The sequence below is a fragment of the Empidonax traillii genome, unplaced genomic scaffold (genome assembly GCF_003031625.1).
Source record: "Empidonax traillii isolate 1590-97213 ecotype Southwest subspecies unplaced genomic scaffold, ASM303162v1 scaffold223:size1722714, whole genome shotgun sequence".
Taxonomy (NCBI): Eukaryota; Metazoa; Chordata; class Aves; order Passeriformes; family Tyrannidae; genus Empidonax; species Empidonax traillii.
Window position 1 is genome coordinate 1,386,341 of NW_020955416.1, and position 12,811 is coordinate 1,399,151.

Here is a 12,811-nt window from a genome sequence, read left to right on the forward strand (position 1 = left end):
GCGATAAGTGACCATTTATGTATTTCTATGTCACTTCAGCCGTGACAGGAACATGATACAGTGCTAGAATGACCATCAGTTCTGACGTGCAGAAGATTCAGAAAACCTCTTTAGTATCATTTTCTGAAACTATCCCAAAACCAAAAAGGCAGCATGGCCAGTGCTGGTGAAAATTCTGTAATTAAATGTATCTCTTCCCTCACAAAGCGATGATATCAAAGGATGATGTTTTATATACTCAACTGTGTTCACTTACCTGCAGCAAAGAAAATCAAGACAATCCTTAAGAGCTCTAAACTGTCTTAGCAGGAGAACATTCTTCTTGCTAACATACCCTTATCTGTAGCTTTCCTGACAGCACCATGAGGGCTGTTTACACATCAATAATGATGCTGGAAAACAGCCATGATAAATGATCAATGCCTTTTGGAGAATGTAGTCGTGCCCAGTGGAAAACTGTCTGTCTGTGTTCTTTATATGGATTACCTGTGCACCTTCCCAGCTTTTATAAGCATATCATCAGTTCCTGTTTGGAAAGCACATCAGGGAGTCTCTCCTGTAAAGGTGGAAGCAGGCTTTCTCATGGGCATTCAACAGTTTTGTGGAGGAAATAGGGAGTCTTACTGGGTTCCTAAGTCATAGGATAGTTTCTTAAACAGAAGACATACATTCTCAGTGGAAAGACTTAGCAAAAATCTGGAATACATATATTAAAGGAAGAAAGAAAAGTGGAAGAAATTAATATAAAATAATGACCTAATATCACCTTCCACCTGTCATGTGCCAATTTGGGGGATCGGGGGGGGGGTGTTTGTTATTAAACTAAATCTGCAAAAATTGTTCTGTTTGCAAATTTTAGTTGAAGAAAAGGGGGAACTAAATTATGCTTTTGATAGCAATTAGTCTTCTGTCATCCCTTTCTCCACTTTAAAAATAAAGCCGGGACATTCTGTTCTGGCTGAACCATCTCTATAGCCTGCACAGGGCAGACCCCTTGACTGCCAGTGTGCTGAGCTGAAATTTTCACCTCCTTGTTCTCCTCTCTCCTCATCTGCAGGCAATCGGTGTCCGCCTCAATGAGCTGTGCCACGCTGAGAGCGAGAGCCCTGCCAACCTGCTGGGCCTCATTTATGATGAGGAGACCAAGAGGCGCCTGAGAAAGGAGGATGAGGAAGAAGACTTTTTAGATGACAGTAAGGAGACTCCCTTTACTACAAGAACCCCCGCTTGTAAGAACCTCTGCTTTAGGAGCACTTAATTTTTTTTCTCTTTTCATCTTCTTGCCACCCAGCTGTATTTCCCAGTCCCTCACCTTCACCCCAACTTCTTCCCCTGCTCTTTCTGTCCCTGGATGTACAACATGACAAATGTGTAGCAGAACTGAGAGACTTTGGTGGAAAAGGGAGGGGGAAACCAGGCAGTGAGTTGCAATTCCTGTTCACAGAAACTGCAGTTATACATAGGGTAATAATTTATTTCTTGAACCTCACTCTCACCTGAGTGCCAAAAGTGCTCAGGCTCCATTCCCTCCCAGTTATCTCTGTCAAAACATTTGTGTAAGATCAGCTTGTTTTCTATTTCTGAACATTGAACAGTCATCTCCTCACCTGACGTGAATTGGCAGTGCTCTACTAAGACCTTTAAATCTTGATTTCAGTATATTTGCCTGATTTTCAGACAGAGGTATGGTATATAAAGAAAGGATCACTAAAAATCTGTATAACAACAGGATGACTTAAGTCACACACATTTGTGCCTATGTGTGCATACGGGTGGGAGGAGGTGACTGATCACTGATTCTGGAAGTCTACATAGGCATGCAAGTTCCAGCAAGCCCCGTGAAGCAAAGTAAAATGTCAAAACACATGCTGTTGTAGGTGTAGGCGAAGGTGGTAACAAACAATATACCCCCTCCAGACCCCATTTGCATATCCTTGTGTGCTGTAACGTGTTAGTTCCCCCATACGTGTGCTGTTGTTCCCCGTTGGGTGTGGTGTGCCAGCACTGTTTATCTGTCTTCTGTGGTTTCTCTTCCTGTGGCTCTGGATTTGTTCATATCACTGCATAAAGGCCAACTCTGGAGTGGAGTGGAGCAGGTGGGAGCAGTGAAATGACATTTATGGGAAATGAGCTCAAGAGAAGGCCTTGTCTTGTCCCTGAGCAGGACATTCCCGTGTGCCACTGCATGGTGTGCCGATGCTAGCAGCTACAGGAACATGAGTGGCTGTTCTGGGTATCTTATCAGCCATTCAGGAGGCATATCCAAACTGGGAGGAGAACGCATACAAAATTTTCCTGCATCAGAAATGACGAACTGCTTTCTCATGACTGAGTGACAGAAGCAGCTTTCTTGTCCCTGTTCAGGCACTCAGGGAGATAGGGAGCTGCTTTAAAAGGGTGCCCTGAGCCAAGCAAACAGAGATCGAGTTGTGGTCTAGAAAGCAATTTAAAAGCTGAAGTGCTCTCCTGAAAGCCAGGATCTGAAAATGACTGATCTGCATTCCTGATGAAGGCAGAGATTTTTCAAAAGCTGCCTTGCATGCTGCAGGGAGTAGATTGAGGAGCATTAAACTATGCAGTTAGATGTTCCTTTACACTCTATGTCTTGTCTGCATTTGACAGTTCAGATTATTTTAGTCCTTACAAAGTCCACAATTCATTACTGGTAATGTGTACAGAAGACTTGGCAAGCATCACAGAATTAATCTGGTTTTAATACCAGGCATTACTAAAAAAAATGGGCACAGTGAGTTGTTGTCACAACTAATTTTTTTATTTACTTTTTTTGATGTCCATTAGCCTAAATGGTATTTTTCAAATTGATCAAACACTGAAGAATACTTCATAATTTCCAAGCTTTGAATGGCATTAGATGGGTAACAAGGTCTATGGCTTTTGAAGCTGATGGTTTAGACACAGCTGAGACAAAACTTCAAGTGTTTTGATAATCCCTCTTCCCTTTCCCACTTTGTTTTAGGTTAAGCATTTAATGTATGATTTGATTAAGCAGTTTCATTTTTTCCCCCCTTGATTATTTCTAAATAGCACATGGATTCCTTGCACAAATGAGGCCTGACTTCAAAGGAGGCTGTCTTTTCAAGTCATCAGGGTAGTAATTAATAATAAAAGGAACAGTACCTCTTTGCTGGCTAGTCGTAACTCCATATATTTTTAGAAAATTTTCTGTATTTGAAAGTGGCTCTTTTCTAGAACTGCAAAAGATTTGGCTGAATGCAAAACTGTAAAGAGGAAGAAGAGCATCTCCTTCTTAACCTGTATTAACTTGAAATGAGGTTCATACAAGATGCTGTAAGCTCATGTTAGTTTAGCAGGTACTTGAACATAATATAATCTAATATATACCGTGGTAAATCATAAAGTGACTTCCATATAATATAATGTAACATAATGTAATACAACACAATAAAATATCATATATCATGTATTAGTACTATTGTATGTGCTGGTAAATACATGGATTGATATTTGTTTGACTGTGTTTCTTTCAGTGTAGGCAAAGTAGCATAGACAGAAGTCTGGGTTTTCCTCTTCTTCGGTGCAGCTTGCGTTGTGCGCCATGTGTGACAGTGTCCCATCACCTCTTGCTTCCACAGCTTGTAGAAACTCCCTGCTCATGACAGAACTGTTCTTTCCTAGGCACTGTGAATCCTACCAAATGTTGTTGTCCTTTTGCACTGAAAATGGCAGCCTGCCAGCTTCTCCTGGAGATAACGACTTTCCTTCGAGAGACCTTTCCCTACATGCCCAGACCGCGGACAGAGCCTCTCATGGTACGTGCACCGTGCACACTGAAGAAGGCGATGCCCACAACGAGTTCTCTGGGTTCTGTGGAGAGAAAGGGTGGAGTAAAAACTCGAGGGGATCTCTGCAGGGAGAGAGGAGCTGTTGTGTGGTGAATGGAAGATGGGCAGGGCACATCAAATGGTTAATTAAGAAGATAAGACTGTGGAAGTACAGCATGTGCTGGAGACTCAAGTTTCAAAATAGAGATGAGGGCAGCCAAGGGGTTGAGAGGCTGAGTGTGGGGCACCTGAGACGGACTGCAACAGGGGACAGCTCACGTGCTAAATAGCTGATTAGGAGAGGCAGTTGTCAAGAGATCTGAACAGGGCAGTAAAAGGGAGTAGAATGGTTTACAGAGAATCTGCCGGAGCTTAAAGTCTGCAGATTTTTGGTTTGGGTTAGACAGCAGAATTGAGGGGACTGGGGGAAAAAAGGAAAGAGATAAATCTTCATGAGACTGAAGCACAATCAAATCCTGGCATAAACAGTAATCTCATGGCTGATTAGGTGACAGCTAATGTTGTGAATAGCAGAACCTCTGAAACCTGATTTCCAGTGGTTCATTTTTGTGTGGATTTTCTCACAGTCAAATAATCTGGTTTAGCATTGCCTTTAGCCTGTTGTTTTACAAAATACACGGGCATGCAGTTATCTTTTGACAAATTGCGTTGAAGGTGACCATCAGCTTCAGAGGTGGTTAGCATGGAATGAGATAAGAATTGAATGGCAGACATGGTTTCATCTTTTAAGACAAATTTCTGTAGGAAAGCAGGATAAAAATTGTAAAGAAAGAATGAGAAGTTAAATTTCCAAGTGAATATGAAGGATTTTATTATTATTTTGGTTTTTGTTAATGACAGAACAAATTTTGTCGATGACAATTGTGCCTGACAGGCTGTTTTAGCTGGGCCTTATTGTAATTAGGTTCTGAAATTATTTTAAAGACTGTGGGTGACCTACAGTGAAGTGGCTCAGCTCCCAAGTATGCAAGAAGAGCAGTTTTAAAAAGCAATACATTCAGCAGAAGTCTTCCTTAAACACTTAGTTGATATTTTTACCACATAATAAATGACTGTATAATACCAGGGTTTAGAAGTCATCTCAGTTAAGTAGTTAGGCTTGGTACTAAGAATATTTTAGATAATGAAGGTCAATAGAAATTTGTGCTTTTATGTCAGATAAAAATGCAACTGATCAATAGCTTTTCAGACTTGTATATGGGAGAAAGGGAGGAGGAATTAACCTGTGATGCATAGGTGGAAGAAACCTTAATGTCATATTATGCAAGAGTCTATTAGCCTGCTGGAAGCCCAAAGAGCCCAAAGAATCGGCGTGTGCTGTGACCCACCCCAGAAAGGGGAGGGTAACTCAGGTTCTTATTATTGAATCCCTTGGGGTGGATGAGAGTGAAATGACACTGAATAACAGGTGTTTATATGTGGGGTTTATTTTAGACAAATTTTGTTTCAAAGGTCCATTTTGGGTGTTCCCATCTATAGCCATACAGCAATATTAAAGCACAGCAATGCAGCACTGTTAAATGCAGCAATATTCAGGCATCTATAGCAGTATTATCCATAGCAACATAGCAGTCAGTAGAGCATAAAGGTAACTCTTAAGGAACACTGGCATGATAAAAGGGATTTTCCTGCCTTGCAGGACTCGCCTCCTCTCAGCCCTTTCCCTTCCTCAGGCAGGCATCTGCACCCAGGATAGCTGGACAAGAGCACCCACTTACCTGATCCTTTAGCAGTACTGGGGGGGGGAAGGTGGGAAGGGCTGAGCAGCTGCTGCTTTTCAGTTGACAAAAGTCTTTTGGTGACCTTAGAATGTGTAAATCGTGAGCTGTTTCAGTCTCTGACAGAAATAAATTCCCATTTGAAGCAGTTCTCCTGAAGCTTCTCTAGTTGCAGTTGAAAGCACGGGGGCTCCTATTGCTGGCACATCTGTGTGGTTTACGTTCTGCTACAGGATCTGGAGAGCTGCAGGCTGCGTCTGGACCCTGAGATGGACCGCCATAGGTATGAAAGAAAGATCAGCTTTGCTGGGGTTCTGGATGAAAACGAAGATTCAAAGGATTCACTGCACAGCAGCAGCCACACCCTCAAATCTGAGGCTGGCTTCGAGGAGAAAAAAGGTTTGTCAGCACAATAAGGCTTCTGTGTTCTCAGGGCTTGTGAAGTGGCGCTTGATTTTATGTTTTCATTTGCATAGACTGTGTTAAAAAGCGGGCAGCCATGGAGTCACGTGGCTTTGAATAATTTCTGAGACGCTTCTGGCCTTCAGGGTCCAATATAATAAATGTGAGAAGCAAAGATGTTAAATTTTATAAAACAGTGCTATGACTGAAACCAATTGAGAGCATTGCAAGATTGCTAAAATGGAGCATTCCTTGTTTGAAACTGTCTCTCACTGGGATGCTGAGAGAAGTATCAGTATTTGATTCACTTTAAAAATAAAGTGTTCTTGTTTGTTTTTTGTTCTGATTACAGTTTTTCATTTTGGGGAAAGCACAGATAGGAGGGAATATCGGTATCTTTCTATGGAAATCTGTACCAGTTTGGAAGTCATGGCATCTCACAGAATTAGTGGTTGATCACTTGATCTCTTGAATTCTTTGCTACCACATGAAAAATACACACCTGTGTGGCTTTTGATGGCTAGCAGATTGATGTTACCAACATATGTATACTGTACAAGCAAACCTCAAGCTCACTGTGTTTGCTGAGAATAGCAGATCGTTTCCATTTTTGAGCCATCTCATGCAAAACTCACATACTATCTGATGGTACAAGTGTTGCAATACAATATACAGTCATCCTGTGTATTTGCAATTAGACACTAAACTGCCAGACCTGTAAATGATTCTCCCTTCAACAATTTTTCTAGAACTGTTTACATTCTGTCTCATAATAGCCATTTAAAGGTGCAGGTGTTTGAATGATAATATTGGTGATCATTGGGAAAGGATAAACGTTTGATGATTGTTTGAAAACGGTGGAGCCTGTGGCTGGTTTTCCTCTAGGAACTGTAATGTCTGTTAATGATTCAGAAGAGTTTTTATTGACTTCAGGGGGCTTTGGATAAAGTTTGTGTTGTCTTCAGCTATGACCCTGCCACAATTACTCGAGAAAACAATAGAAATGCTTCCAAGACTTGCACGGTATAAAACTTTCTCCAAGATTGTGTGTCGGGGGGACAATTACTTCCAGCTAGGTACCCACCTAAGAAAGGTGAGCTGGATAAATTGATGCTCAACCTCATTTTGTGTATCCTTGGCATATTGGCAGCCCAGAGAAGCACACAGCTTTATGGTGTGTCTGATAGTGTAAGATGAGTGGGATTAGATGAGGAAAAGCTTGGGTTTGGGGTTGGGTTTGTTTTGAAAATAGTTATGACAATTACTTGAAACCACTTTTAAGCTTTTCAGGGAGCAGTCCCATCCACTGGGATATTACCTGAGTGGGAGAATGCCTTCAAGCGTGCAGTCCTGCTGGAAAATGCTGGTGGCCAGTCTCTAACTATCCCATTTTTCTAAGAGACAATGCTGACTTAGCTTTTCCTGCACATACTACTATGCTGCAGGCATAATGCAGAATCGAGTTATTTTTGCAAATATAGTATTAACTTTCCTTATCCTGGCCTCTGTTAAACTACATTTTCCTGCAATTTTAGTTGGGCTCTTTTCCCATTTTCCCTTTCCCCTAAGCTGTCATCTAGTTCTCCTTTACTAAAGCCGCCTCGTGACTGCATTGTAGACATGGGAAAAGTGACTATGGTAGGAAGGCTGAATCCTACTATACCAATATACTCCAGCAAAAATGTAATTCCAACATTTTAGAAGCTAAATAAGTGCAAGATAATGTCATAGTTTAAAATTAAAATAATTATGTTCTTTTCTTTGGCCACAGCATATTCTTCTGGGGATCCACCTGAGCCAAACACAATAGATGCAGAGGCATCTTTTGTAATCTGCACTTTCCTAGATAGGAAAATGTTGTTGTGTGAATGTAACTAAACTTTTCTTGCCTGCAGTGACAGGTTTCTTTATCTCAGCCTCTTTGATGAGTACTAATCTGTTTCCTTCCATTTTTTTTTTTCTGGAGTGTTAAAAACTTTGCTCTCATTGCTCCCCCCAGGCATGGCTTAGCAGCTATCCAAAAGCTACGAATTTACTGTGTAGAATCTGCTTCAGGTAGGTTTGAAATACAGACAATACAGCTAGGTAGATAAAAAAAGGCTCTCAGAGGATTGTATGGAATCTTTGGGTGCCAAAATGGGATTCTGCAGACTTCACAAAATGCAGTTGTGAGTGCTTAAGGGGTTTGGTTTTCAGGAGGATGATCTGAACATGATTCAAGCAGTAGTGATTGCTGAGGAACTCAGCATGGTCACTTGGAGGGAGATTCTCTGGTCACTCAACAGTGATTTGTCACCTGATTCATGAGGACTGAGCTCTGAAAACGTATCCAGCTGTCTTCAGCCAGGACGTTAGCCACTGGATATGGCAGTGGGAATTGGTTTTGGAGGAATTAGGGGCGTTCTCAGGAGTAAAGGTGTGTTTGATTTTTCCTGAAGCCAAGATCCAATTCTATTTAAATATTTTGCTTACCCATGGTGTCCAAAGAGCTGTATCTTGTTCATTCACACACGAAAAGGTAATTGATCACGTGTGGCCTTGTCGGATTAGATCTGCAGTAAAATGACTGAGTGTTGCAACATTTGGACTGACATATTGCTATGTACTGCCTTTGAACTGAGGAGAATGAAAGCGCAAACGGTTAGTGCTTTGAACATCGAACCATTTCATGTCTGTGCTCATCAAAAATGCAGAGTGTCAATGGATGTTGTTAATGCCTGAAAGCTGCTGATTTGTCTGAAGGAGAGGATCTACGTGCTCCCATTTCCTCTAAAGCATTCTAATGATGAAGAGTAACATGCAGAGACATGGACTTATGCAAATCTTACTTCAAAGAAGTTTTCCATGAAGCAGACTACCCTTCTGCAGTCACACATGCTGTATGAATAAATAGTTGATCCCACTGCAGAGCTCAGTGACATTTACACAGCCTAGGCCCATGGTAAAGTAGGTTTGTCCGTGGTGCCTTGTTCATGCTTGGGATTCAGCCATCTATCCCTAGCAAGAGGTGATCCTGCACTAATGTAAACCCCAAGGGCTGGCAAAGAAAACTGCCGTTCACACCCACTGGATCCCGTTTCCTGGCAGGAACTGATTCAGATTTGTGTGAATTGAAGGTTTTCCTTGTCCACGTTTTGGGTTTCTGTTAGAGCAGACGACTCTACTTGCTGGTGGTTGAATGAGGGCTAATTCCAAATACAAACAAGGCCAAAGATGACGTACCAGATGTCCAGGAAATGAGGTGTTGAACACATTTCTGTAAAGCATCTTTACTGCCCGACTGACAGAGCTGCATTGGCGGTGGCTTTGGAGGAAGCCTCTGGCCCCACATTCCCTGGTAGAAGAAAAGATGCTGCAATACAGGCTGGCAGCAAAGGGTTGGGAGGGAGGGGAGGGCCAGGATCTCTTTCTCTTTTAAATGGGGAAAAATTAAGGGGAAAAAAGTCCTCTTTTATTCTTTTAATACAGTTCCCAGCAGGAAGATCAGGATAGGAGGCTCCCGCTTGCTCCAGATTAAAGGAACCCGCAGTTTCCGGGTGAAGAAGGGGGGTTCCCTTTCCAGCATTCGCCGGGCCGGCAGCCTAAAGAGCACCAAGTTATCACGGCAGGACTCAGAGTCTGAGAATGAGGAGCTGCAGCTGTCCCACAGCAGGGACACTGTCACTGATATAGGTAACTTAGACGAGTGGGTGGAAAGGGAGGGGACAATAGGCAGGACCTAAACTCTTGATGTGATTGCAGCAGAGCTAGAAATGGCAAGAGACCCCCACCCCAGCAGGCTAGGAAAAATGTAGAGAACTCTTCAGGGACTTCCTGGACTAGGGCCTGGGAGGAACATTGCCCAAATCCTGGGTTCAGCATCAGCTCCATGCACAGTTTATCAATTCAGCGCTCTGCGTTAGAGCATGAACTCTTAGAATGCTGGTGCCTGCCAGCCAAACACTTGCTGCTTTTAGGGAAGCATGTGCCTGTGTATGTATGCACAGACACACCCCCCTAAATCATATGATATAATGATTACATGAACAACAGATTGGCTAAATATATATATATATTTTATATATATATATATATATGGACATGCACTTCATATTTTATGTCAGATATGATGCCATAGGCATGTCATATGACATCTACATGCTACGTACTATATTTGTACATATTGGCATATACAGTTTTTACAGTTTACAGCTGCCTTCCTCAGTCTTAAAAAGACCTCCATACATTTATCTTATGGAAACCAAATGTGCATCCTGCCGTGAGAAACCTCCGTCACAGTTGAACTAAAGGGGCTCCCTCCGCTAGGGGCATTAACCAAAAACTGCTGAAATAACCTCCCAAGCTTAATGGTCATTTTTATGTTACCCAGAAGATGCTTCAGTAGGTGAACATGGAGAGTGGGATTGCCTGTTCTGTAGACTTTGGCAAGTCACAGTTCACTTAAAGAGGAGAAAGGAAGGATAAACCAGAATTCATCTCCAGCCAACACTTAGCAGCACTAATGATAGTTTTATAGGAGGTCCATAGGGTATGAAGGGGCTAGAGGAAACACAGAGATCAGTGCAGTTCCCAAAGAAATCTCTCCCTTGTCTGAGTTCTTCAGAACTAGTGTGCTATAATCAGGATTTTTTTCCCCTTTCATCCCCATGACATTAGCAGTTCCCAAGGGCAATTAGCAGGGACTTTACCCATTGGCATTTCCAGTTGGATGCCACTTCTGGTTGGATTTTTGTTTACATTTTTAACCACAGAGCCCAGTCAATGCAGATCACTAAACCAACCATTTGCAGCATCTGAATGGTGCAAAGAATTTGTTTCTGATGGTTTTTGATTATCCTTTCTCCTTCCATTAAAAAAATAATTGGGGAGGGAGCAATGTTTGCTCCTGACAGGGATGGCCTGTGAGCCAAGTCCAAATGGTTCTTGTAAGTGTCAAGCCAGCACGATACAAGGATTGTATGTCTGTTCCCACAAGGCTGGCCTGGCTTACAAGTGCTGCCCCTACTCTTAAAGCACATAGGGAGCAATAAAAACAACCACCTTTTGGGTATTTTTCTTTTGAAGAAGGGAGTCCTTGGAGCGCAAGCGAGCCCAGCATTGAACCCGAGGTGCTGAGCAACACAGGCTTGGAGGAGAACTATCATCGGAATATGTCGTGGCTGCATGTGAGTACAAGTCACTCGTGGTGATATCAAGGATGGCATTTTCAGTAGGAAAACCTTTGTGCTGGCTGGCAGTAACCAGATCACAGTCTGTGCTTTCTCCATACAGCTCAAGGATCTAAAGTGTAAGTAAGGTGTGACCTTTGGAAATGTTTGCCATTTCTAAAATGGACCAAACCCAGAAAGATTCTATCTTGCTCCCTCTGTCTATTTCATTTATTTAATTTTTAAGGGAAAAGGGACTTTCTCTCTAGGTGTTCAGGGACAGCCATGCTCCCTCAGATGAAAAACCCATTAGCTCAATACCTTATCTTCAGCATGGCTAGTAGTGGTTATTTCAGGGAGAGCAGCAGAATGCACTGCAGTGTGAGCTGGGCTCCTGCTTTCTGGGAAGTGGCATTTTAGAAGCTACTTGTCTAACCCAACAGGGCTTTGTATAGTTCTGACTCCATCCAACAGACAGGGAATACAACAGTGCAGATGTGGTTTGGTCACGCAGGGTCCAAGACATCCGTTCTGGCAGTCTCTGTATCCATGATTTGGACTTGCCAAAAGTCAACTGTGCAAGTCTACACCGTTCAATCCGCTTGTATCCAAGGACTGTCCACATCTACCTCCTTTGCCTCATGTGATGGAGTAGTACAGTCAGTGTGTCCTTGTACACATGCCTTTGATTGACTCACTGTGCACAGATTAATTGTCTTTGGATTGACTGGCTGTGCACAGACTGATTGTGTCCTGCACAGGCGTGTGAGGACCGACACCTTTTGACTTCCGAGTTGCCTTTGGGAAAGACAGCTGGCCCCCATTCCCATGGGGTGAGGGCAAGAACAGGCTTTGATGTCAGAAGCAGTTCTTGATAGTTGTCTTCTCTGGAAGTTGGTGTCTGGGCAGGAAACTTGAATGCCTGGAGCGTGGTGTCCTCACTCTGTGTCAGCCACTCAGGCTGGCTAGAGGCCATGCAATGCTGATTCGACTTACACCATATGCACATTGATGTTGAGTTATTCCTGACTGACCCCACAATAATATGAGGCCAGAACAGGCAGGCAAACACAAGAATCCAACATACAAAGCACAGATTTGTTTTAAATTTAGCTCCTGACTTTTTAGAAACTTAAATATTGTAAGGTTGAGAATGATGTGGCAGCCTTCCTTGAGAGAGCCAGCAGACTACAGCTGCACAGACCGTAAGTGGATGGAAAAGGTGGGACAGATTCTTTCTGGCAGTTCTGGCTATTTCTGAGCTAGGTTGTGGGATGAAGAGAAGGATCCATAAAGGCCAGTTAGGACCTACAGTGTGAATGGCTTGGGGATGCCTGTGTGTTGTCCTCAGAGTGCTGCTAAGACGCTGTGTTTGTGTGTAACACGAGCAGTCTACTGAGAGCTGCTGCTTCTCTATGACAATTAACTAGTTGACAGTTTCCAGTCCAAGTCCTCATCTTGGAGGGGTGATACAACAGCTTTTCTGGAAACTGAGAGAGTACTATTTTCCTCAGCCTTTATCTTGCCCCCAGCCAAACATACACGTCTGCGGCAGCTCTGGTGACTTTGTAACACTAACGTTTCTTCAGCCATGCCCAGCTAGCTTGCCAACCCCATGCAAGCATGGAGCTCTGCACAGACACACATAACTTTTTAAACAAGTGTGTTGAGCTTCATGCCTCTCCAGCTAGGCTGTGGAAAAGTTAGCTTGACTGTCCCC

At 42.9% G+C, this 12,811-nt stretch overlaps 1 protein-coding gene across 14 annotated transcripts in view; it reads left to right on the forward strand.

Annotated features, from left to right (window-relative positions):
- Window positions 1-12,811, forward strand: part of UNC80 (unc-80 homolog, NALCN channel complex subunit) — a 117,303-nt gene that overhangs the window by 50,380 nt on the left and 54,112 nt on the right. For 9 of the 14 annotated variants that reach the window (XR_003571658.1, XM_027887805.1, XM_027887810.1 and 6 more), the window contains 5 exons: window positions 1,058-1,229; window positions 3,658-3,791; window positions 5,776-5,941; window positions 9,413-9,616; window positions 11,009-11,109. Coding sequence is in view for 13 of the 14 variants with exons in the window: in XM_027887805.1 (XP_027743606.1) it covers window positions 1,058-1,229; window positions 3,658-3,791; window positions 5,776-5,941; window positions 9,413-9,616; window positions 11,009-11,109 (777 nt within the window). In the remaining variant the exon portion in view is untranslated. The remainder of the gene's footprint in view (window positions 1-1,057; window positions 1,230-3,657; window positions 3,792-5,775; window positions 5,942-9,412; window positions 9,617-11,008; window positions 11,110-12,811) is intronic. The other 5 variants (XM_027887809.1, XM_027887813.1, XM_027887815.1 and 2 more) reach the window with 3 other exon arrangements.